The 24,784-nt window shown below is 42.1% G+C and overlaps 3 protein-coding genes and 1 non-coding gene across 4 annotated transcripts; 3 read left to right on the top strand and 1 right to left on the bottom strand.

Annotated features, from left to right (window-relative positions):
* Positions 1-8,942: 8,942 nt before the first annotated feature.
* Positions 8,943-9,815, bottom strand: BDB00DRAFT_793523 (uncharacterized protein; the record flags this gene model as incomplete). Its single annotated transcript, XM_053121220.1, is given in 6 exon segments — positions 8,943-8,959; positions 9,116-9,287; positions 9,299-9,306; positions 9,477-9,590; positions 9,611-9,633; positions 9,703-9,815. The coding sequence occupies 6 exon segments, from the start codon at positions 9,813-9,815 to the stop codon at positions 8,943-8,945; spliced, it is 447 nt and encodes a 148-aa protein (XP_052972594.1).
* Positions 9,816-12,531: 2,716 nt separating this feature from the next.
* BDB00DRAFT_t139 lies at positions 12,532-12,603 on the top strand. The gene has a single exon. It is a non-coding gene; the product is annotated as a tRNA-Asp (tRNA).
* A 7,195-nt stretch (positions 12,604-19,798) lies between these two features.
* On the top strand, positions 19,799-20,082 carry BDB00DRAFT_861291 (uncharacterized protein; the record flags this gene model as incomplete). Its single annotated transcript, XM_053126033.1, is given in 2 exon segments — positions 19,799-19,830; positions 19,850-20,082. Coding segments are annotated over 2 exon segments (265 nt in total), but the record flags the coding sequence as incomplete, so codon positions are not given.
* Positions 20,083-24,045: 3,963 nt separating this feature from the next.
* BDB00DRAFT_879851 (uncharacterized protein) lies at positions 24,046-24,351 on the top strand (the record flags this gene model as incomplete). Its single annotated transcript, XM_053127923.1, has 1 exon — positions 24,046-24,351. The coding sequence occupies one exon, from the start codon at positions 24,046-24,048 to the stop codon at positions 24,349-24,351; it is 306 nt and encodes a 101-aa protein (XP_052972592.1).
* Positions 24,352-24,784: the final 433 nt, after the last annotated feature.

Raw genomic sequence — 24,784 nt, 5'->3', positions numbered from 1 at the left:
CCCTCATCCTCAAGGTATGATAAGTTGTTGAGTAGAATTGTTGATAGATCGACTAATAACGAATTATCTCTAAATGTAGCTGTCAATGCCAACCGCAGAATACCTCTCGACATTGAGGATAACATATTCGAAAACGGTGGTGATAGCGATAGTGAGACTGTGGTTGGTGCTCATGCTCGTGTATTGGATGCGGACGACATTGAGTGGGGATACAGCAACGAGGAAGACGATATAGTCGATATAACAGGAGGTCGGTTCCCAAAGGACAATTTTATTATATTCACTTGCATAGTAATACTAAATAAGTGTTTCTTAAAAAAAGATATCACTTACCTCGATAATTCAGCATCAGAAAGAATGCTACTTCAGCATTATCGACATCCAGTTGCACTCGTCCTCGTTTTCCTTGTCTTGTTCCAGTTGTATTTTTTTTCTGAGCATATTTCAGGCATAGTTATCGAGTTTTTCTCAGTCCTGCTTGCAGATCTCCTTGGCCCGGATGCCCATATCCCTCGTTCACTTGCTACCCTGCATAGTATAATATAGCTTCTCTGTCTTAACAGACAACATCGTCTTATATGTGTCGTGTTCCCGGTGCCACAGTCTCTACCTGAAACGATCCGACGATTGCACCACCGAATGCACCAATGACGACATTCGATACCAAGGATTGTGCGGCACCAGATTGTTCAAAGCATTAAGAGTCGCCTATCTCCAGTAAAGGAATTTGTGTACCAGCCCTTGGCTGCTAGTATACAGAGGCTTTTCAAGCGACCAGGGTTCGAGGCAAAAATTGAACAATGGCGTTCCCGCACACGATATGAAAACAAATTTTTTGACATCTATGATGGCGATATGTGGCGTGTATCCTTGATAGAAGTGGTGCCCCATTCGTTTCTTTATATCATTCGTTGTTGTTGACGCTTAACGTTGATTGGTTTGGTCCGTTTATCAATTCTACGTACTCGTGCGGTGCTCTATACTTGACTGTCAACAACTTGCCGCAGTCAGAGCGCTTTAAAACAGAGAATGTAATCCTTGTTGGTATCATGCCAGGTCCAAGTGAGCCAAGTACATCTGTATGAATCATTACCTTCGTCCACTGGTTGATGAATTGTTGGAGTGGTATATGGAAAAAGGATCAGCACCTACAGCAATCCAACAGAAGGCGCTCTTGTCCGGGTAGCTTTGCTCAACAATGCATGCGACATCCCTGCTGCTCGAAAAACTAGTGGATCCACGTCCCATGCAAGCCTCTGTGCTTGCCATAAATGCCTTCGCCAGTTCGCCGTCTTCGAGGGTACATCGAGTATAAACTACTCTGGTTTCGAAGTCGATGATTGGGAGCTGCGCACGAAGGAAGGCAATTTGGGTGATGCCACTCGATGGAAATATGCTGCTACTATGGCTGCTCGGCGACAGATCGAACGTGAAACTGGGACGAGATGGTCAGAGCTTCATCGCCTACGCTACTTTGATCCCGTTCGTTGTACTATTATCGACCCAATGCATAATTTGTTCCTTGGTACTGCTAAACATATGACAAAACTTTGGATCGAAGATGCGCATCTGACAAATCGAGATCTGAAGGAAATGCAAACGTAAGTTTTAGTAGCAGTTCTTTATTGCGTTTGTTGCTATCGTTGTTAATAGATGGATGTCATGATCTTGTTCTGTGAATGACCATATACCTAGACTGGCTGATGGCATTGTCCTCCCACCCGACTATGTTTCCTTGAAGCGTAAGATCGAAAGTGGTTTTTCGTTCATGACTGCTGATGATTGGAAGTCATGGTGCCTAGTGTATTCACCTTTTGTGCTGCAGGGACACCTCGAAGATCGTTTGCTTCAGAATTGGCTGCTTTTTGTCAATGCATGCCGTTTACTAGTAAAGCCATCGATTACTAAGAGCGAGGTCGATTTGTACACGCAAATTTGCTGAATTTTTGCACTGGTGTTGAAGACTGGTATGGCGCAGAAGCAGTAACACCAAACATGCACTTACATATGCATCTGGATATGACGATCCTTGATTTCGGCCCCTTGTACGGCTTCTGGCTCTTCAGCTTTGAGAGATACAACGGGTATCTGAAAGAGATCGATACAAACCAGAAGGAGTCTTTCGAAGTGACTTTCATTGAAACGGTTTCTGCAAAAGACTGGTGGTGTGATTTTCTTGCTGTTTGAAGGTCGATTCCAAGACCGCCACATCACTTTGAATATTTAACTCGTTTCCTTGATTATATTCAACCCATCCAGCAAACTTCTGACGTTGACCCACTTCGATTTGACATTCATGGGTTCTACTTATGGTCAACGGGCACAGAAGAAGCGACAGGATCTGAGCCATTGCCCCCAAGCTCTTACCCTCTGAAAACTGGACCGACCGCGACCATGCCTGACACATTGTATGAATATCTGTATGAATTCTACGATCATGTATACGACCAAGCTTTCGACCATTTCTGGTACCCCGTAACTGGCTTGGAAATCGTTAGCAATTATTATCAGAAGATCAAGACAGTTGACATCATGGGTCAGACTTACCGGAGCATGGCAGCACGATCTCGGCGAGGAGCGCATGTACAAGTTCTGTACGAATCAGGGCAACGTAATACTAGTCCACAGCCACCGCAGTTGCATGGCCATGTGAAATACAGTATTTCTTCGCATGTGTTGACCATAGATAGGTGCCAACAGAGCATGTATTTGCATTTGTACGATGGTATGCTTCGCGCGACGATGATGTTCCTCCTCCCTCCTTCACGGATGAGTACTTGGAAACAACATGGAGTAGTCGATTTCGAGCCGAGAGTAGCGATTGCATCGTGCCTGTTCACCGTTTGAACACACAAGTTGCAGTCGTTAAATATGATAGCCTAGACGATGATAATGATGGAACAACAGTAGTCATTCCCTTGCCTAAAAAATGTTAGCATAAGGGCAAACCTTTACTTTCCGCATGAATATCCCATCTCTACATTTATACTTTCATCTCTCCTCCTTAACAAACAAAACCGTTCACTGCCTTAAAAAATTCGTTCTTGGCCTTTACATGTCCATTCAACTGTCGAAACAGCTACGTAAGTGCCTACATTCTTGCTGAGCTCGTCAGCGAAACGATTAACAGCACATTATGTTGTATAAAGAAAAGTGTTCGTTTGTACAAAGAGATGGTTCTGTATAGTATCTAGGAACGCGTGTATATACAAGGCCAACCGTACCAAATGCTGGTTCCAACAATGAGGCTTTTTTGTGAATGTGCGGCAGCTTGTATGTGTACTGAATACCCTTCCTTCGAGTGTATCGAGAATAGAGCGTCGAATGAAGGAGATGCTGTTCAGTGTAAAGATTAACAGAAAAAAACCAGGAAAGAGAAGAAAGGGAACAAAGAAAGGACGCGTGTTCGTTTTGTATGTCACCCCAAAATATGGCGAAGACTTTTTCTTCTGACCCCCAATATCAATTGCATTTCTGAGTCCCCCTCCCCTAAACAATCCTCTTACGAAACAGTACACACATAACTACTTTTGCCCTCCCCATACCCACACGGAAACCGTGCAACCGATTTATTTTTCTAATGGTGAGCCCAAGCTGGCAGCGTAGACACCACTTCAGGTGCCAAATCCACCGCTCTGCTAACCCTTGTTCTACCAACAAGTGCCGCTCGCTGATTCCGGAGACCAGCACCAGCAGCCACAATCTCGTCCAGTTTTGCAAAAAACTCGTTTGCCTACAGATGTCATCAGCTCCATGACATAACCTTTAAACACTCATGCAAGCGTCTTACCTATCGGTACCCCATTCAGGCACCAGCACCAACAACTGCTTCCCATTGGTGCTGCCTTCCGTGTCTGTCTCTTCATCAGACTAGCACTTGTGCTGGAGCAACCGAGAACCATCTGGGTAGAGGTAGAGCTCATCGAATTGAGCAGAATGGTTCTCGTGGGCTCGTAATCGCCGTTGCAATTTCTTGTATATATTAAACATTACCTTTATTACCAACAAATAGCCATATTCTCACCAATTAATCTATATGACCTTACTGTATTGCGTCGCTGATAACGTCGCCGAACCACTTTCAGTTCTTCAGCAGCGGAAGGCGGTCGTCGCGACTTCGTACGCTCGTTATCAAAGAACATATACACCATGTCCAACAAACGACGCTTGTTGACGCTGATATGGCTCAAGCTGTTCACATACCTGACGATCAGATCACGAGCAGCGCGATTATATTGATCTGTGAACACAGTCAAGAAACAGAAACCACGATCACCCAGGGTACGATTGTAGTCGCGGATGGCCTCCTATCAAACACATCATAGTCATCAATGTACTGCTAATCCATTGCTCGCCGTTGTATAATTGTTTTCTACGGAAATAGTTGGCAAACGGCCTGGCGTGCTCGCTGTTTGGACCACACCGGGTTCTTGCTGCCCATGCTCAGGACGCGCTTCGGACAGGCGCGAAACTGTATCACCTATCGACGTCATCCGTTCGAGCAGCAACCTGTTTTCCGTCTCCACCCTTTGCAGCCGTTCTTCTGTCAATGCACGCTCGTAAGCAGTAGCATTCTCCTACTGGATGGCCACACGACGGGATTCTGCTTCGCGCTCTCTTTGTGCGTTGATTTCACGTATGGTAGGCATCTATAGGATAACTTAGTACATGCAACGACAATGTATTGCCAGCAACTCTCTATGCTTACTTTGGTTGTTAGCACTAAGCAGTTCGATATCAAGAAAGGGATCTGATTCAGGAAAGTATATTTTTGAGAGCGTCTTTTATAATGACTTTATGTTTTGTCACTCAATTAGTTTATATTTGCTGCAGATGAATACCATTATTATTGTTTGCAGTCGGACCAATGTGGATCGGATTGGGGTTGGTCACGACGTAGTGCACTGTGTATTCATTCTTACCTTTTTTAAGGGCGTATTGGATTACTGCTCATCGACTATGGGTGCTACTATACATGCTCTTAGGAATGTAGTAAATTCAAGCGACAAATTGCCAGCAGCAAATGTAAATGGATGGCGTGGTTTACGATAAAGGTTCGTAAAAGTTATGGTATGATAATAAAGTAGCACAATATGGATTGTGTTGGGGGACTAATCAACGATCTCACTTGATGCTCTTCCTTGCATACTTGGACTTCTTTTGTGCATTGTTTCTTACACTTTCTTTTCTTATGCACGGCCTGTTACTTTTCACTACGATCATGGCTATTGCACAGGCCACCACTTTCTTCAACGATTTAATATCCAGTGCTACGGGAACGCCAAGTAGATACAACTTTGTCATGCTCAAGGTGTAAGGTGGTAGGTAAGATTGGAATACAGAAAGATGGATAAAGTGTTGGTCGGTGGAATCGACGCGCTACTTGCATAATCTGTGGCAAATGTTTGGATCGGATTTTGTGAGTGTGCATGTGATGAGTACTTTTCAAAAGTTCTTTTTTTTGGTTCACTGGATTCCCTTTCTCTTTCCTCTTCCTCCTCCTTCTTCTTCCTCTCACTACGTAACAGATACAACAGCCAGTTTTTATATATATCGATTTTTATTTACGGTCTTGTTTGAAGGTGATCCTCTTGGCTCTTATTCTTTCCTTTTTACATTTTTCTACAGTTTATCTTGCTTATACTAATGCATGCCTTCATTATACCATTTCATACAACACAGTTCGTACTTTATACCTTTTGAAGCTGCTGTCGCTGCCAGATGTTATATATAGCTAGAAGAGCGTAAGTTTCCCTTTTTTCATTTTAACTACTGTATACCATTTATCTATAACCCTGACTAACTACAATCTACCACCCATCTCATCGTGCCACATGTACACTACGAACTTATTCATGCCTTGCTAAGGCTTCCTAACGTGATGAAATGGAGTGCTACTATTACAGCTGACTCATATGGATGATAAGGATCAAGGCCTTATAGGTATATGTATCTTTGTTAGTACTCTTTTCCTATGACATATGACGAGCTTCGTTGTCTCTGCACCATTGGTATATATCAAACTGCTCCTTTCGCGGCCGGTCTTTAACTCCTTCATCCTATGAATTATGCATTCTGGATTCTTCACTAACAATCTTCATTGTGTCTTTTAGGTTTGTCATCTCCAAAATCGTTTATGAACATCTCCTTCTGCGCTGCTTTTGCTTTCACTTATGATTTGACACAACATGCATTTTTCTGTAGCAGGACTGCCATCCTTTGCACTATCTCTTTTCGACTATAGCCTTCCTTCTAAAATCATTACATAACATAGACTTACATTTGATGACGTTCTTTTAATGTTCTATAAAGCATAATCTTGTATTGATTTTTTATACAAAATATAATAAAAACGGTTGTGGACACCCATAATAATATATATATTACACATGACCATGAATATAAAAACCAATAGCATGCTTTGTCCGTTTACTATATGTGTGATAAAAAGAACGAAAATATGCAATGCGTAATCCTTCTTTTTACGAACCTACTACAGAAGGCACCTGGTCTAAATGCAATGTATAGTAAGACCGTTATAGACATCTACATGCATGATGTAATCAAATTATGAGCTTGGGGGACTACATGCGCATGAAAATATCAAGGTGTAAAAAGACCTTGATATTTACTCGAAAAGCTAAATATCAAGGTGTTTGAAAACACCTTTATATTTTATAGAAAAGCTGTATATCAAGGTAATATCAAGCTCTTTTCTACCCCTTGATATTCCCCTGCAAGCCCAGTGCTCCCTTAAAAAAGAAGCAAGCTCTTACTGTTACCTTCATTAATCTTTCAATAAAAGCCTGTCTTCAATGTGTATACTATTTCCGAGTTTGCCATTGACTTTTTCTTTACTGCCATCTTCATTAATCTAATAAAGATTCAAAAGCCAAAAGAAATCGCGTTTATAAGAAACGCACTCTTTATTCCCTCCTTTTCAACGCTGCTGTTCTTTTTAACACACTACATAATAAAAGCTTACTTTTTATGTTACTGTCCTTTTTCCATCGGCCTGCCGCCATTAATAATTGAATGCCAATGCTGTTTAAAAAAAACATAAAGTCCCTCAGCTGTTGCTGTGGGCCGCCCTTGTTAATGTAGAGGCCACTCTGCTGGCTTTGAAAAAAATTGGGGGAGGGGCGGCTTAATGTGGACTCTATAAGGGAGTTGGTCAAGCTGCTGTCAAGCTGTTTTTTTACCCCTTGACATTTTTGTAGAAACAGCGATTTAAGCATCTATCAAGCTGTTTTAACAGCTTGACATATGGTATCCAATTTTGGGCGTGTATGTTACTGCATATGCATGCAAAGAGCAAAGTAGTTCCCCCAGTTTCTTTACATATAGACCAGGTACTAGAGCTGTATCAAGCTGACAGAGGTCTGCATAGCATATTATAGTATGTTATTTTTTGTGCGTATACTAAATGAATAAAATGACCGCAGCAGGTATCAATTTCTATATAGCAGTGATGATTATGATGGTATGGTTATAAGCAACCGAATTTTATTTATTTCAATATTAAAGTAGCAAAACAAAATTACGGGAGCAAACAATATAAAAGCAAAAGCAGAGAGAGCCTTCTATGTATATATATATAAATATATATGTGTGTGTGAATATGCATACAATCTCTAGCTGGTGATGGGGCTAAAAAATACAAGAGTGAATCGCAACAATGCCATGTGTGTTGATGACCAACGGTCCACTCAAAAAGTTCGTACTGCAACTAGGTCAAAGTGAATATAGAAGTGCTACCTCTTCTAAAAAGAGCCATATGAAGTGTGGCAGCACTGACCACCTTTGCAGCAACACTAGGAATGACGTGAGATTGAGCAAGTGTATAGAGGATCCAGTTAGATGTTTGGCATGGGAGATCGTAGCAGCAGTGGTAGCAAGGTGGTTAGTAGGGTGTTAGTCAAAAAGACCAAGAAAAAAAGAAGAGTATAAGAGAGAAAGAATGAAGTACTTACAGCCTTCATCCTATGATGACGCCGCCTACACTTTTGGACAGGAGAACAGATGATCGCGTCCTGAGCTATAAAAATACCCAAAATAAAGTAGTATTAGATAGAGCAATAAACGTTGAAAGTAGTTTGACCACGACAAGAGTAAAAAGTGCTTCATAAATTTGTAATTACGAGCCTTGAGAGAGTGGTGCGTCACGTCAAGAAGGGAGGAAGTAAAGTGAAAAGAAAGAGAAAGGGGCGTGATAAATAGAGAAATAGGTCGATGCAAAATATAGCTACAGTAGCTGCAATACCAAAAGAAAAAATGACCCTGATCAAGCACCAGATAGAACTATCCTCAACCCAATAAAGATTTGCGGCACTGCTCCTACTGTTAGATTTATGCCAACATCTTATTCGGCAACGGAATTACAACAGTTCTACCACTGGCACGTGTTTGATTACCATACTTTACAACTGCCATCTGCCTATATAGACGATGAACCAGCACGATGCAGTCCATGTCATCAGCAAGAAAGTGACTTCGCAATGTCTCTAGGTAACTATCAACAAAGAGCGGCTCATTGCTGCTGTAGATGCTATACCATTTAATAAAAGCAAAAACGTGCTCTTTAAGCTGGCCGTTGACTCTCAACTCATAGCGAAAGAATACTGGATCTTGCATAGCCAAGATATAGGCTCGCCTCAATCCCCTGCCTGGTACAACAACCTGTGCACGTGCACCTCGACGTGATCGCGCTTCTTTGCTCCTATGGAGCTGACCCATAACGCGTATGGTCTTGATTTTTTTGTACCAGTTGTTGACAAAAACTCGGCGTGCTTGTGCTTATATAACGTCGTAAAGAATCGATTTGGGTAGCGATACTGGTGATATGGCGCAATGTGGCAAGAGAGAGAGGAAGACGGTCAGAAGATGGAAGTGGAAGTACGAGTAGGATTACACAGAACTCGATAAGTGTGCTCGACATTCGCTCAGAGACGAAGTGCAACTAGAACAGAACAAAGAAAGTAAGGACAAGAACGCAGGGATGAGAATATCCTGGAAGCACAGTTGTTTGTGGATGAAGGTAAGCAGCATCTTTAGAAAGGTATGAGAAACTTTGAATGAGTGAAATAAAAATGGGCTTTTAAAAAAATGCACACACCTTGTTCGTCAATGCTGGCTGTCTCATCTACATTCACATTGTCTGCTTCGACCTCCCATTCAACATCCTCAGCATCGAGCAAACGATCGGTGCCACCAGTACTGTCTCTGTTTTCCTCCACTCTAAAGACAATGTTCCTCGTCAGAGAACGACAAACGACAACCAGCAGCAGCTACTATATACCATCCAACCTTTCAACAATAAATCATATATCCACTTCCTTGACACTATCCTTTAATTATCTCAATACCAGGAGAGGAAGAAGGAGACGACTCAACAGCATCAATATCATGAATAGCTACATGCCCAATAATAAGCTACCTTATCCTCTTGCTATTATCAATCAATTATCTCGACATACTAAGAGAACGGGAAGTGGAAGGCTCATTCGGAATGTCATCACCAACATCCATTTCATCATTATCCATATTATCTGATGCTTCTGATAGGAAAGGCTGTTCGCCTTCAAAAGTGGCTATAATAGATGGTGCTTACTGTATTCACGAATCAACTGGTTACTACAATAATGTCAACACTTGGAAAATCAATATACCATTGTGATATATTCTTTCTCTAGCCGAATTTACAGTACGCTGGGTGTGCTGCTCTCGTTGTATATGATAACCTCGCGAAAACCGAGAATGCTGCTTCTGGCACATTCCAGACAAAAGCATTCGACTCTTTCTGGATTATAATCCATGATGGGAATGCAATTTGGACGAAGAACAACAAATTGAGATGATTCCTTTTTTTTTGTCTTTAAAAGTCAGCTTCTGAAGTGGTTGGTTTTCGTTTCTTTGCTCCTGTTGCTACTAGATCAAGAAATCCTTCTATACTGTGTTACATATTATGTTTATACATCCACCGCATTATTGCGTTGTGCTCGTAGATAAACGTCATTTGAAAAATATATATATAGCAGTTACATATACGGCATACAATATTATACAAGCTTTTCTTCAACCTGAAGAGCGGTAAGATGCATCATTTTGCATAGAATCGGGGACAGAGTTGCTGCTGCAAGCCCTGTTTATAGGGGATGTTTACATGGGGTAAGATGAAATTGTAAAAAAAGGTGTGGGTGTGACCCCCCATCATCTAATTCCTGAAAGCAAAGTAACTAAAACCATAGCATTGCTCTTAACACACTCATGCATTAGCGCGCTTTTCATTTACTGGTATGGTATAGCCTTGAATGCAGATCAGGCAAATAGTGCATATCTACTGAATTTTGTCTATGTAACCTGGTTAATTTTTTACTTAGTACCCCAATAGCTTGCCACCATATACTAAGCTGTTTTCCAACCACTTGACATTTGGTTTTTCGTGTGGTGTGGGTGCTTGGGCGATTGTTGTTGTTGTTCATTTTCTATTGACAAAAGATAAGTTGCAGTTAAGCAAAAAAGGAGGGGCTCATAATTGACAGACTGAACTTTATTTCAACTGACAATGAAACCCTGAGCTGAGATGACGAGACAGCATCGATCTGGCTTAAAAGGAACAATCTCACTTACTTACTGTTTTGCTTTTTACTTTCAGCACTCTAACAGTGATACCACCGATGTCTTTCCCATTCCAAATCATTCAGGCTACACATTTCTCAGGTAAGGGGTAGATCTACAAATTCAGTAGTAGTAGTACTATACTTGCTTGCTTGGTTACCAAGTCGTTGTCATTCCTGTTTTTTAAAAGTAGGAAGAAGATTAATAAACCAGTATTCGAGGTAATCAAGGTAATCCAGTGATGTCTCATATTTCAAAACTTCCAGACATTAACGCCATCCATTCTGTCAACAAATATATAGGCCACGCTACTAAAACTGGAATGAGGCTGCTTTGAACTTATAAGTAAAATAATAAAGAAAAAACACCTCTGCTTACTACAACCAGCTAGCGGTCACTATGTAAGTTATACCATGGTCATAAATAACGATGATTAGTACTTTGTTGTTTTTTAACGCTCACTTTTTCTTATGACTACATTTTTTTTATCCCATGTTTTTTAGATCATTCCGTTTTGTGCCATTCGGTGCATTTCTTATACAGTAAGTGTCTGCTTATTCATACGTTCTATTCAACATGTCTGCGTCTAAAGCTAACGTTTTCTCAGCACTAAATGGTAAATATCCTGCATCTCTACAGTGTTTCAAAAGTCCATGCTGTGTAAGATTGGACTCTCAGATACCTTACTGACATATAAACTTATCATCACATAGTATTTCTCTTAAAGTCAGGCACAAGTTCCCCTGTAGGTTTTTATCAACATATATAGACCTTTCAATATGATGGGTAGCCAAAGGCTGGATAATCGACATATAGAAGGACTCATGTTATTATGTTGTACTGTGGTAGTATACTAGTGGACGTTTGGAGGGTTTTGTTTATAGATATAATAGAATATAGTATTTATCTCAAAAAATGGAACCAATAAAACTTTTTCTTTATAACATCTAGATGGGATTGATATTGTTGTATAAATGTAATAGATTGGATGGAGTACTTTTAAAAGCATCTATGATTCGCGAAAACAATCCAAGTCTGAAGATAAAATCAAGAATAACGTAGGACAATGTCAACGGAGTATTAGTGGAATACATGGTAGTATGTAGGAATATAAGGGGAATATGTACAGATACTACCTTAGTGTTACCTGAGGGGAATACGTGGGAATATGGAAGTGTGTTCTTGGGGGAATATTTGTTAATATCAGGGGAATATCTAGACATACTACCTCAGGATTATTAGGGTAATATGTGGGTAATATCAACTCATATTCCCCTCATTTTACCCCAAAACTCCCTAGGTAATACATGTTTCTTTTTACAGTAATATATAGAAAAGAAAACGCTCCCACCACCGTTCTCTCTCCTCTACCTTTTTTGTGTTGCTCATGACTGTTAAAAAATGATTAATGCTGCGATTTTTTTTCGAAGGGCGCAGTCTTTAGTAGAGCATCGTCATTGTATTGAGTGAATGATGTGTCGTTATATTTAATAGATGGAGCATAATTATTAATGAAAGCATCGTTGTTATGCTCAATAGATACTGCATAATGAATTCGGAAGAAGTATGTAGTGGAGAAGCAGGTAGCGAAGGCCAAGTTGAACCCTGTACATCCTGATCAAAATAATCCTACTGAAAGTAAGAAGGGGGCCGCTCCTCACAAGATGGAGAAGAGGCTGTAAAATTTTTTTTTTAGATTTTTAGGGGATAAAAATCGGGGATCAACCTAGCTTCAAATCTTATACTATTCTTATACCAGTCTTATATCAATATCGCTCTTATACTAGTCTTATACTATTCTTATACCAATGGTATAAGATATACTTATACCATCTTATACATTACTTTTCCCACTGTGGTATGACTAAGTGCCGGCGGCGCGGATTTAACACACGCATCGTATTGAAATAACTCTCTCGGATAGTATAGTGGTCAGTATCCCCGCCTGTCACGCGGGAGACCCGGGTTCAATTCCCGGTCCGAGAGCTCATAAAGAAATATTTCTTTATTGTACATACTTTTTGCAGGTATGTTGTCGAAGTCTTTTTGGTGGATCAATACCGTAGCTAATAGAAGAGAGATAACAAAAGAATAAAGAAGAATAAGAATGACTTGAAAGATGATCTTTATTATTTAATGATGGAGGGGATATTTATATGTTTCCTAAGACTATTGTGTAATGATAACTCTAATGAGATGACTATGTGTTGTGTTGATGAATGGATACGTGTTCAAAGGATGACGAACTACGTGTTTTGCCAAACGTGCATTAACGACAATGGACTACGTGTTCGAATGATGGTAAGGTGGGACAAAAAGGGAAAAGGTAAGACCATCAATTCTGGCTACGACAATATCCCCTCCCCAAACTATTGGTCGTCCTCAACAACAAAGCAATCTGACCGGCAGCATCGAGATAACGGTGTTAAGTGGCGCGAGTCGCGGTAGGATCATACCAAGGATCAGTGGATACCTTTGAAGTAATATGGATTGGACGGAGGCGATCAGTGTGAACCCAAGAAGAATAAGCTTGGCCTTGTAAATCTTCGAGCTTGTAAACATCGGTATCCGGGTTAACAGCAATGACCTTGTAAGGACCCTTCCAATTAAACTCAAGGCTGAGCTTATTTTCGTGGCACATCAAAACGTGGTCACCAACAGAAAATTTCTGAGGTTTCATGATGGCGTCCCAACGGCCTTGTCCTTCACGGCATTTTCCTTAAGTTGGCTTTCAGCAAGCAATCGTGCTTCACACAAACAGCGAACTTCTGGGACACGACCAGAGACGGCAAGGGAGTCGTCGTGCTCCGAATCAGGCAGCAACAAAAAGGGACGCAAGTGGTCACCTAGTAGTCTTGGTTCAACACCGTATGTTAAGAAGTAAGGGGAAAAACCAGAAGTACAGTGTTTGCGGACACGGCAGGCAAAAACGGCAGGTTGCATGAATTGATCCCACTAATGGATCCTGCCTTGAGTATACTTACGCAACATTTGCTTGAGGATGCCGTTGGTTCGCTCAACCTTGGAGTTTGTGCGAGGGTGGAATGCCGAAGTGAAAATATGTGTGACCTTAAGGCGACCCAGGTAGTGAGTGAGGGCCTTAGACATAAAATTGGCGCCGCGATCTGTCAAGATTTCTACCGGACACGAGAAAGGCAGCACAATTTCTTCATAGATAAAGTTGGCAATGGCTTCACCGGTGGCATCAGGTACAGCACGAGCGATTGTCCAGTTCGTGGCATAGTCGACAGCAACAAGTAACCAGCGATTACCACTGACAGTGATAGGTAGTTCACCAACGAAATCCAAATGCCATCGAGAAAAAACGGGCGGTACTTCCAAAGGTTTCATTGGTGCATGGTGAACATGGCGATCAGCATTGGCAGCAAGTTGGCATTCTTGGCAGGCTGCTAACCATTCTTGTATGTCCGCGCGCATATCGGGCCACCACCATCGTTTGCGCATCAAGTCATATACAGTTGTTTTACCCGCATGCCCAAAAGATTTGTGAAACTGTTCCACTAAGTCGGCACGACGAGCAAATAACACATAGCGCACTTCTTGAACGTCGTCACCAATTCAAACCTTGCAGTAGACCTGATCGTTTCGCACCACGAACTTGTCCTTGTGCTTTTCCAGCAAATCGTTGTACATAGGCGGTCTCTTGTCATGAAAAACAATTGCTGACCAACTAAGGGTCGAACTCGAAAAGGACCTCAAAAAGGCTAACATAACAAAGGAAGTAAGGGACGAGAACCGTACTGCAATAATGGGATGGATTAGGGCTTTTGCAAAATTCCTCAAATCCTCAAATCCTCGATTTTCTGATGCAATGTTAGAGGGTAACACCTCTGGTGCAGATTCCTCGCAGGGCGGCAAAGAATTCCGATTCCAGAACACTAAAGGGCTGTTCACATCTCAGCAACAGCATAGAATTTCGGCCAGTCGGACTCTTGTACGGTCTTGACTGCATATAAGAAATCTGGCTCCAAACTGGGTGCCTTGGTGACACATGCGGGGCCATCCCTCCTGGATAACAAATATGGTACATGGTTGTCCTTGCCTGGCTTGTACTGGATATCCAGATCATATAGTTCCATCTCGGCGATCCATCACATTAGACGTGGTGTTGGCTTGGTCTTGGACCGGAAGTACTTGAGCGGATGATGATCCGAATAGACAGTGTAGCGGCGACCCTCGATGAAACAACGCCATGTTCGCATCGCATGAAGGATGCTGAGCATTTCTCGTTCTTGAGCTGGGTACGAGCGTTCTATGGATGATAGCTTTTTGGACTCAAAGGCCAATAAGTGGAGGAGGCTATCTAATCCTTCTTGTAGCAGCATAGCACCAATACCAAAATCGGATGCATCTGTCTCGATGATGTAGGGCTTATCCGGATTCGGCGGCATCAATATGGGTGCGTCACACATGCGGGCTTTTATTTCGTCAAAAGCCTCCTGACACTCGGGAGTCCACGCAATCGCCCTTTTCTTTGCTCCTGTTCCTTTGGTCAAATCAGTCAACGCTGCTGCCATGGCACTGAACCCACAAATGAACCGTCGATAATGCGAAGCCAGTCCCACAAATTGCCGAACCTCCTGTACATTAGTTGGCACCGGCCAGTCTTGGATCGCCTGCACCTTTTTCTGCGACGGACGAATTCCTTCAGCGGACACCTGGTAACCAACGAACTCCAACTCGGTCTTGTTGAACTCGCACTTTTTCAAATTGGCCACCAACTTTGCCTCTCGCAATTTTTTGAGCACACGTCGTACGTCCTGTAAATGCGTTTCCTCGTCATCACTCTTGCTAAAGATAAGGAGATCGTCCAAGTACACGAGACAACACGTATCGAGACAATCGCCCAGCGCCTCATTCATCATGGCTTGGAACACCGGTAGAGAATTTCGCAGGCCAAACGGCAATACCTTCTAGCAAAACTGGCCATATCGAGTGTTGAAAGCGGTCTTGTCCTCGTCCTCAGGTCGGATTCGAACTTGGTGATAGCCGCTCTTGAGATCGATGCTTGTGAAGCGACGAGCATTGGCTAACCGTTCGAGACATTCGTCGATAAGTGGCAACAGATGTGTATAGTGACGAGTCAGTCGATTAACGGCACGGTAATCAACGCATATACGCATGGAACCATCCTTCTTATGGACAAACAAGACAGGTGCTCCCCAAGGTGATGAGCTAGGCCGAATGAGTCGTAAGTCGAGCAGCTCCTTCAACTACCGTCGCAATTCATCCAACTCGAGTGGGCTCATCTTGTAGGGAGGTCGGGAAACAGGTTCAGCATCACCAGTGTCAATGACATGCTGTACTCTGCGGTCGGGAGGCAACCCGGGCAGTTGCTCGCGGAACACGTTGCCGAATTCGCTCACCAGCCGCGTCTTGAATGGGTCGTCGGTTGGTAGCTGGCCTTGGGCATCATCTGTACGGACATAGCAGACGAAGACATCATCGATTCCTTGGCTGCGCTCCAAACGTTGGACTTGGCGATGGGAAATCAGGTAAGAGAGCTCAGGGACTTGGCGGGTATGACGAGGCCGTAGGACGAAAGTATGAGCACCCTTACTAATCTTCCATGTATCTTGTTCCCAATCCGGCATTGGCTGTATGGTCTTGAGCCAATCTCGACCAAGGATGACATCGAACTTGGTGTCGAGAACGTATGCATCCGCCTGATGCTCATAGCCTTGGGCGTTCAACGACAATGTAGCTTGGCGGGAAATTGATAGCATATAACCACTGGCAGTTTCGACCTCACGACCAGCCACTGAGCGAGTAGACAAACCAGCAACAATCCTCGGTGAGACGTACGAACTGGTAGCACCAGAATCAATCAACACATCAACAGCACGACCATTGCACAGCATGGAATACAGTGGCAAATCAGTTTCTTTTATTGATAACAAGGAGTCAAAATACTGGCTATCCTCCTCTAGTGTATGCTGCAGCACCTGTGCATCTTGTTCACGATCTTCGGACAGATCAATCAGTTCGCCCTCAGGGACAACTTCGGGCTCGGTTCAGACAACATTAAGGGATGGAAACGAGCGCGAGGGGACTCCCTTTAATCCCGACGCACTTGGCCTTTTCCCTGGCCTGGAGAACGACCCTGTTACTGACGGTTGTGACGAGGAGACGGACAATTGCGAGCAATGTGGCCCCAGCCACCACAATTGTAACAGTCCTTGTCAGTATCATTGTTACAGCGGTATCCCGGTTGTTGCCAGTTGCCACCACTACTACGGGGACCTTGCCATGCCTCAGGGGACCTTATATGCAGAGCATCCAGATCCATGGGTGCCATACTAGAGGAGCGGAGGTACTCAGGAACAAGCTGGGGTTGCTGAGCATATTGGTGTTGCTGCATTTGGGGTTGTGCTACCGGAAATCTGTGGGCTTCTTGCAGTACCGCCTGGCTTGTTTGCTGTGCACCTTCAACAGCTAGCGCAAGTTTCATGGCTTCATCAGTCAAAGATAGAAAACGCGTCAACACCTGCATATGGATAGTTGGGTGGAGACCACGTTGGAAACGGTCAAGTGCCTCTTCGTCAGACATGGATGGCACTGACGACCATGCTGCTTGGAATTGCGAGACATAAAGTGCCACTGTCCCTCTTTGTGCTACCGCTACCAATCGGTCTCGATACAGTTGAGGAGTGTTAGGTGGATTAAAAGTCGCCAGCAGCCGTTTTCTGAATTCACGCCATTCGTCAATCGTCACCCGTGCCTCTTGTTGCCGCGACCACGTTTCGGCTTCGCCACACAACAATGTCACCGTATAGCTGACCCATTCGTGTTCATCCAGCTTGGCCATTGTCAAGTATTATTCCACAGCCAAAACCTAGTTCAAGGCAGCATCCAAACTTCGGTCACTATGGTACGTGTCGGGTTCATATATGCGAGCGCGGAAAATGGGAGCCAAGTTGTCTTTCTCCAACAACTTATGGATTGCTTGCAGCAGGATGGTTTGTTGTTCTTAGTTCATTTTAAGTTGCGGCGTTTCAAAGGTAAGTTCTTATCATGTGGTAGGTTCTTCTATATCCAACAATGGTTCTTGACTTGTTCGAAATTCTTGGAAACCAGGGGCGTTCTTGTATTTATCTGGTGGGTAAAGTTTCTTGTCCATAAAACCGTTCTTCCGCTACCAATTGTCGAAGTCTTTTTGGTGGATCAATACCGTAGCCAATAGAAGAGAGATAACAAAAGAATAAAGAAGAATAAGAGATAACTTGAAAGATGATCTTTATTATTTGATGATGGAGGGGATATTTATATGTTTCCTAAGACTATTGTGTGATGGTAACTCTAATGAGATGACTACGTGTTGTGTTGATGAATGGATACGTGTTCAAAGGGTGAAGAACTACGTGTTTTACTAAACATGCATTAACGATAATAGACTACATGTTCGAATGATGGTAAGGTGGGACAAAAAGGGAAAAGGTAAGACCGATCAATTCTAGCTACGACAATATTACAGGATTTCTCCTCTTTATTGAGTCGCTTTTTGGTGTCGTAGTGAAAATGACTAGCCTTTGATTATTCTGTTTTGGCGGCACAACACTTTTACCAGGCAGCAAACAATTACAACAGAGTTCTGCCGCACTAAAATACGTTGACAATATACAAACGAACACACAAACAACATATAGAAGGCGAGATTCAACAGCGGAAACTGGTTGTTATATTTAAAATTGTGAAAAAAGTAACAATTGAAAAAAATTATATCAACTTAAAAATAAAATAAAAATTGAATTTTTATATTAAAAAAAATAGATTATTTATTATTTCTAACAAAATGGTTATCCTTAACTCATCTTTATTATTGTATAAAAATGATTTAAAAATTAATTTAAAAAATAATATAGTAGAATTTTTAAATATAGAATTAGAATTTCATTTAGATGCTAATATAATTACCTTTATAAATAGAAAAATAGAAGAAAATATATATGATTTATTTGAATCAGATAGTTTTATAACTGAAATTTTAGATAAAAATTTATGTATATATAAACATAAAAGAGGTAAGAATAATGGAAAGTTTTGTTGTAAAAATATTACTAAAAATAGAGATAATGAAAAATATGTTTGTACGAACCATAATAAAAATCATATTCCAGAGAAGAAAAACAAGAAAAAATATAAAAAAACAAGAAATAAAAATAAAATAATAAATTTTTTAAATATTAAAAATAATAAAGAATATATAAATAATAATAATGGACCCTCAAATGGGAACGGCTATTCACACCACCCCACCTGCACCACCCCTCGGGTAGTGACTAGCTTTTCGGAGGTGAAATGGCATGGCGGGTGGTGAGAAACGATGAAAGGTGGTGAGAGGAGGCATATATTTCAATGAAATCTTTATAATAGGTCTATCTGTTATTATTCAAGGTAACTAGACTACTCGTTAACTATCAGTAAAGTACCGGTTCTTCTTCAAAGTGATCTTCAATTTTCTTATAAATCAAAGTGCTGCAATAGTACGATTACAGCAAGACCATAACTAGGGATCCGCACGGTTCGGTTCGGTTCGGTTCTTAAAGGGAACCGAACCGAACCGTCTAAAGCAAGAACCGAACCGACTAGAACCGACGAGAACCGTAGAACTGAAGAATCGAACCGAAGAACCGAACCCATTACGTATATAAAAAAGGCAAGATTCGGTATCTTTAAATGAAAGCTGATGTGTGTGTTCAAATGTCGCGGTATACTTGAATACTGCAGTAAAAAAGAATAGTTTATTATTATACATTGAACAGCGATCTCAAAATGAATAAGAGAAACAGAGTGTAAACATTCTCATACGATGTGGGTCATTGCATGGTTAAAAGATTGAAGCACAGTTTTTACAAAAAAAAGTGGAGCTTATAGTACTTACTTGTGGCGACTTAGTATTACTAGTACAATATGTTATCGTAACATTGGAGGAATTGAACCACAACCGGCAGTACATACAGCTGCTGTGTCTCTACGTGTGAGTAGTGTATAGTGTCTCATAAAAGGCAAAGGGTGAATGGGTAAGATAATTCTGTTATGAGCCCCAGAATGCGCAATCTCAAACGGAATGCACAAACTTGATAAAACTGAGTAAAGTAGTACGTCATGGAGAAAAATGCATTGTGGGTAGCAAAGTAGAGGAACAAGTAATGATGTGCGTCATGGGCGGAGAAAGCAAGCTGCCGTCAGAAGAAGTGTTTTTTTATTTTTTTCTCTTCTCTTCTTTACTATTTTTTACTCCCTTCTGCTTTTGCAGGTTTTGTTAAGTTTTTCAATAAAGTATGGCTTGCAAATACACTACTTCGTGGTCTTTTCGGAATAACATTGTTCGTAACTTCCATTATAGCCTACTTTATACTAATTACCAAAATCGCCGATTGCAATCTTCTGCCTCTCGGTTCTTCGGTTCTACTTATACAGAACCGGTTCGGTTCCGGTTCGGTTCTTGACAGGAACCGAACCGTATTTTCTCAGTTTCGGTTCGGTTCGGTTCCGGCTCTACGGTTCTGATACGGATCCCTAACCATAACTATTGTATTATGGGTGTTTACATAATATATCATGTTTTCATGGTCTGATTGATAATTAGTACACTTCTTTGACACTATTTTCTTTTTGCTTACATTATTCGATTACACATCTTGTAGCAATATTTCTGTTTGCGAGCTGGTTGTTTGACGTTTTTAAAGTAAGAGAGAAGGGAAGAGGTCTATTTTTTGTGGTCAATTAAGTAGGAATGGTTGGTGAAGTTGTGGCGGGTACAAAAGAGATTATGGGAGCGATGGACAGAAGGGTACACAACTTGGGCAGCTGGTCTAAAAGAGACATGGTAGAAATGAAAATTGCTCAACTGCATACTGATAGGTTTACCTGTAGGAGCGGAAAGGAAAGGTATGTATAGAGTTGAGAATTCAACAGAATACCAAGCAATGGCTTTTGAGAACGCATTGGCAGCTAGAATTGCACAAGAATGATTGAAATATGAAGCAGTATTGCAAGGAGAGGAGCGATCGGATAGCTTATGCTCCACTGAAGCCAGTTCATCTTCTCTAAAGAGATGTAAAAAAATAGCGCGATTCTGCTGCAAAAACACAAACATATCGTCTTTGATGGATGGCCACATATCCTCATCGTTTTTCAAGGCCAAAGCCAAGACACGAAAACCACAATTACCATCAGGCTGAGGACTAACAATAGTGGCGACTTGCTGCTTGGGTACATCGGTGCTTAAGACACCAGCCAATGGCACCGCCAGATCCTTGCCCTTTCCTTCCCTATTTTAACGGCCCACCACAATCAGCTTATATTATACACTGGAATGATTGGTACATACCATGTGGCTGCTGCGTCAGCTCCGAAGCCCGTCTTGGCCTTTTTCTTGCTTTGCTCATCTTGGATTTCGAGTGTAATTGGCAAGCGTTTGTTGTTATTACTGCTGTTGCTGCTGCTGCTGCTGCTGGCGTTATTTGCAGTAGTGCGAGCTGTTGTTTTTTTTGTTGGCACAGGTGGAGATTGCAGTTCATGCATATCAATGAACGAATCATTACTGATTGCCTTCAATTTATGCAAAAGATCTGCTAGTTACTGCTGGTTTTGGAGATTGAATCCTAGGTTTTCAATCCGGACAAGCTCAGCGGCGACTTGCTATTCGATCGTTGGCTTCTCGTGGTCGTCCACAACTGCTATAACGTTAGGTGCAGAGAGCACATCGACAATTCGTCTATTGCAAAAAAGAAGAAAAGAAAACTGGCTCATAAATTGTCGGTGAACATACTCATCATTGTTTTAAACTCTGCAATAGCCATACCATTGAGATTCGATGCTGTTTTTTCTGGGAACAAGTGCCAACGCTGAGGGATAATCGACAATGGAATGGGCCCGTCAGCTGGATACATATGACAGCATGGTATTCCGTAATGGATCTTTAAGGCACACTTGCAATGCATCGTCTTCAGCACGTTCGAGAATCTCAACTGGTCTTTGATGGCTTCAAAAGCAAAGCGAGATATATTACGACTGAGGAGCTCAAGTCGCGTTTTATATGCCTCAGGAAGATGAGAATTAGCACTCAATGCTTCCTTATCAACCTGCTGATTCCAGTTGGTGTTCTACAAAAGCGTCTATCATCAATTACACAGTATTGCTTATCGCAAACCCCAAACGTGCCGATACTTAAATATAAGTATGCAACAACATGAATTGATGCGAACATTTCTCAGCAAAACGTATGTATATATACCTTGTCTTTATACTACATATTCAGATGTGTGAAAGAAAGATGAAGGCTGCTGGATGGATCGATGTATTTTTGATTTCGGCGTGAGCACCTTCAGCCCGGTTGGTACTGGTATTTCCAAGGTGTCGCAGTTGGCCGGTCTCACTACCAACCCATTTTTCCCTAAAGGCAAGTTTACTATAGAAAGAGTATATGAGCTAGATCAATCATAAAGCCCCATAAGGATTTGGACAACATTCAAAGGTACACTAATCATCTACCTTTTCCAGTAGCTTCGTGCCTTTTCAGGATCTGAACAACACAGTATTGCATTTTCAAACATAGTAAGCGCCTTTTGCTCTAGTTTTGCATCGGACACCTTCTCCATCATATCATCGAACTTGTCCTTGTAAGAGCTAGACATCAAAAGGTTGAGCGCCTTTTCTACCTGGTCCCATTGTTCTTGAGTGTCAAAAAGCTTTCGAAGGTTCGTCTTGAAGTTTCTATGCAAATGGATTTTACACAGTATCTTCGTAGACTCAGGGAAAGTGGAATCAAGCGCAGTCATTAATGCTGCTTCACTGTCTGTGACGAACACTTTTGGATAAACCGCTGTCGAAGACGAGTAAACAACTGACTTTAGCTGTTGAGCAAACCACATATACGACCCTGTTGTCTCATTCGAGACCCATCCTCCAGCTACACAAAAGCTTCTTAACGCCTTCACGCCAACATTTCCGGTACCAATCACATTTATAAATGGCATTTTGTTGCGATTGGTCTGGTAGGTGGCATCCATGGAGATCACCTCCGGGAATTGGTTTGCAACCTTTATAGCATCGCCATGGGCAAAGAACAATGCATTGAGGAAAATCTTTTCCCCTTCTTGTCTCGAGTCAAAACGGACGTGGTAATCGTTCTCTTGCAGAAGGTTGATCAGGTTGAACATTGCACCGTCAGGGTCGTTGTTGAACACTGTTTGACGAATGTTCGAAATATCCTTTGCGGTGGTACCAGAATGGCCTTTGCTGCGTAGGAAGTTCGTGATGACCCTGTTGGTGGCATAGTTGAGGATTAAGGTACGCACTGTCTGGAGAACGTCTCCTTTCAAACGGCGGTGCAGTGGGTAGGCACTAGGTTCCAAAGCCATATGGTGATTGTGTCCGCCATCATAGATACTCACTACATGCCATTGCTGGCTCTTACTGTCTAATGGTCGTAGCATCAGATTGAAAGGGCAACCAATCCGTTGAGAATCCTTGCTACGTCCTTTCTTCTTTTTCTCGGTGCTGCTCAGAATGCCACCTTCCTCGTCAATAACAATTGTTGTTTGTTGCTGCTGCGATTGTTGCTCTTTCGGTGTCTGGTCACGGGGCTGACCAAAGTGCTTACAGCCAAGTTGGCACCTTCGCTTGGGGCCTGTTTTATCAGCTCTGATTACTGAAAGCTGAAACTTGTTTTTCAACGCCCAAGATTGCAAGGATGTAATTGCAATGTCGTACGATTCGTACGTTTGGTTGATTTCCTCAGGGATGTTTGGTGATCTCGTCTGTAATGTTGACATGCTTGCTGAATGGAAAAGGAAGGATGCGTTTTCTTTTCCTTGTCACACAAAATTATAAAAAGGATCACATCTTTAATTCTCAACTCAAGCCTCTCTGATTCTTTCGGTAGCAACATCCTGGTTAGTGTGTCATAGTCTTTAGCAAACGTTCTCATCAACGATAGTGCTCAATACTGCGATGACTGTAGGCTACTACTGATGATTTACATTATTTTGACAGATAGTGTATTTAGTCGCATTTTTTTTTCTCACTAGTGTTCCTTTTTTTAAAAAAAATAGACATTTATGCAGCAAACTCGTAATGTTTGTATGATCACTATGTTTCTTATAGTTATGGATACAATTGAAAAACGTGGTGGTACTGCTACACATATTTATGCAATAAACAAATAATACGCCATAGTCTCGTTTCACATTCATCTCTCACCACCCTTCATCGTTTCTCACCACCCGCCATGCCATTTCACCTCCGAAAAGCTAGTCACTACCCGAGGGGTGGTGCAGGTGGGTGTAACAGATACAAGTCACTACCCCCTATTCCCATATATATGAATATCTCTTACTCAATATAATAAAGAGTTGTTATCACCGGACTCTTACATTTGGTGGAGAAGCATAACTTTTAACAATGGATCAAAATAATCCTCAATCTTCAGACCCAAACAATCAACAGCCTGACAACGTACCTCACGGCAATCCGTGGGCACTAGAGCAGCAGATCCCGGCAGCATTCCCACAGTATCATCAGCAACAGACAGCACCTAGAACAATAGAACAGCAAGGTGACCAGCAGTTCGGTGACGAACAACTCCGTTCGATTCAACAACAACAGATGCCAACAACACTCCATCCGGAAATCGAACGTATGCGAGCACTTATCATACAAGAACAACAGCAAACATCAGCAAGACAACAGCAAGAAATGCTAGAATAGCAGCGGCAGCGAGAGGCGGAACTGCAAGAGCAAATCAACAGCCTCAATAGACAGCACCAAGACGAACTGCAACAACTAACCCGTAATATGCATCAAATGTATGGGCAATTACGCCCACAACAAACACCAGACATGGCATCGACAATATCTCAACAGTTCACGGCATTCCTCCAAAGTCAAGAAGATCGTGAGCACCGTCGAGAACGATCACACCACGAGCTCTTAGAACAACTTCAGGAACAGCAGCAGTTAGGGAGATGGGAGTCATCATCTCAAAGAGAATCAAGTGCAGCACGCGATGATGCACCCCTAATCGCTGCAATGAACAGTTTGACTTTGGCCATGCAGCAACATCAACAGCATCAAAGGCAACGAGCCACAACACCAACCCAACATTCATCAATGGAAAGTGTGTCAGTAGCATCGCAGCAAC

This window comes from Zychaea mexicana, assembly GCF_025766255.1.
Source record: "Zychaea mexicana strain RSA 1403 chromosome Unknown BDB00scaffold_196, whole genome shotgun sequence".
In the NCBI taxonomy this organism is placed as follows: Eukaryota; Fungi; Mucoromycota; class Mucoromycetes; order Mucorales; family Lichtheimiaceae; genus Zychaea; species Zychaea mexicana.
The sequence above is the reverse complement of the archived record's forward strand: the minus strand, read 5'-3'. Positions and strand labels throughout refer to the sequence as shown.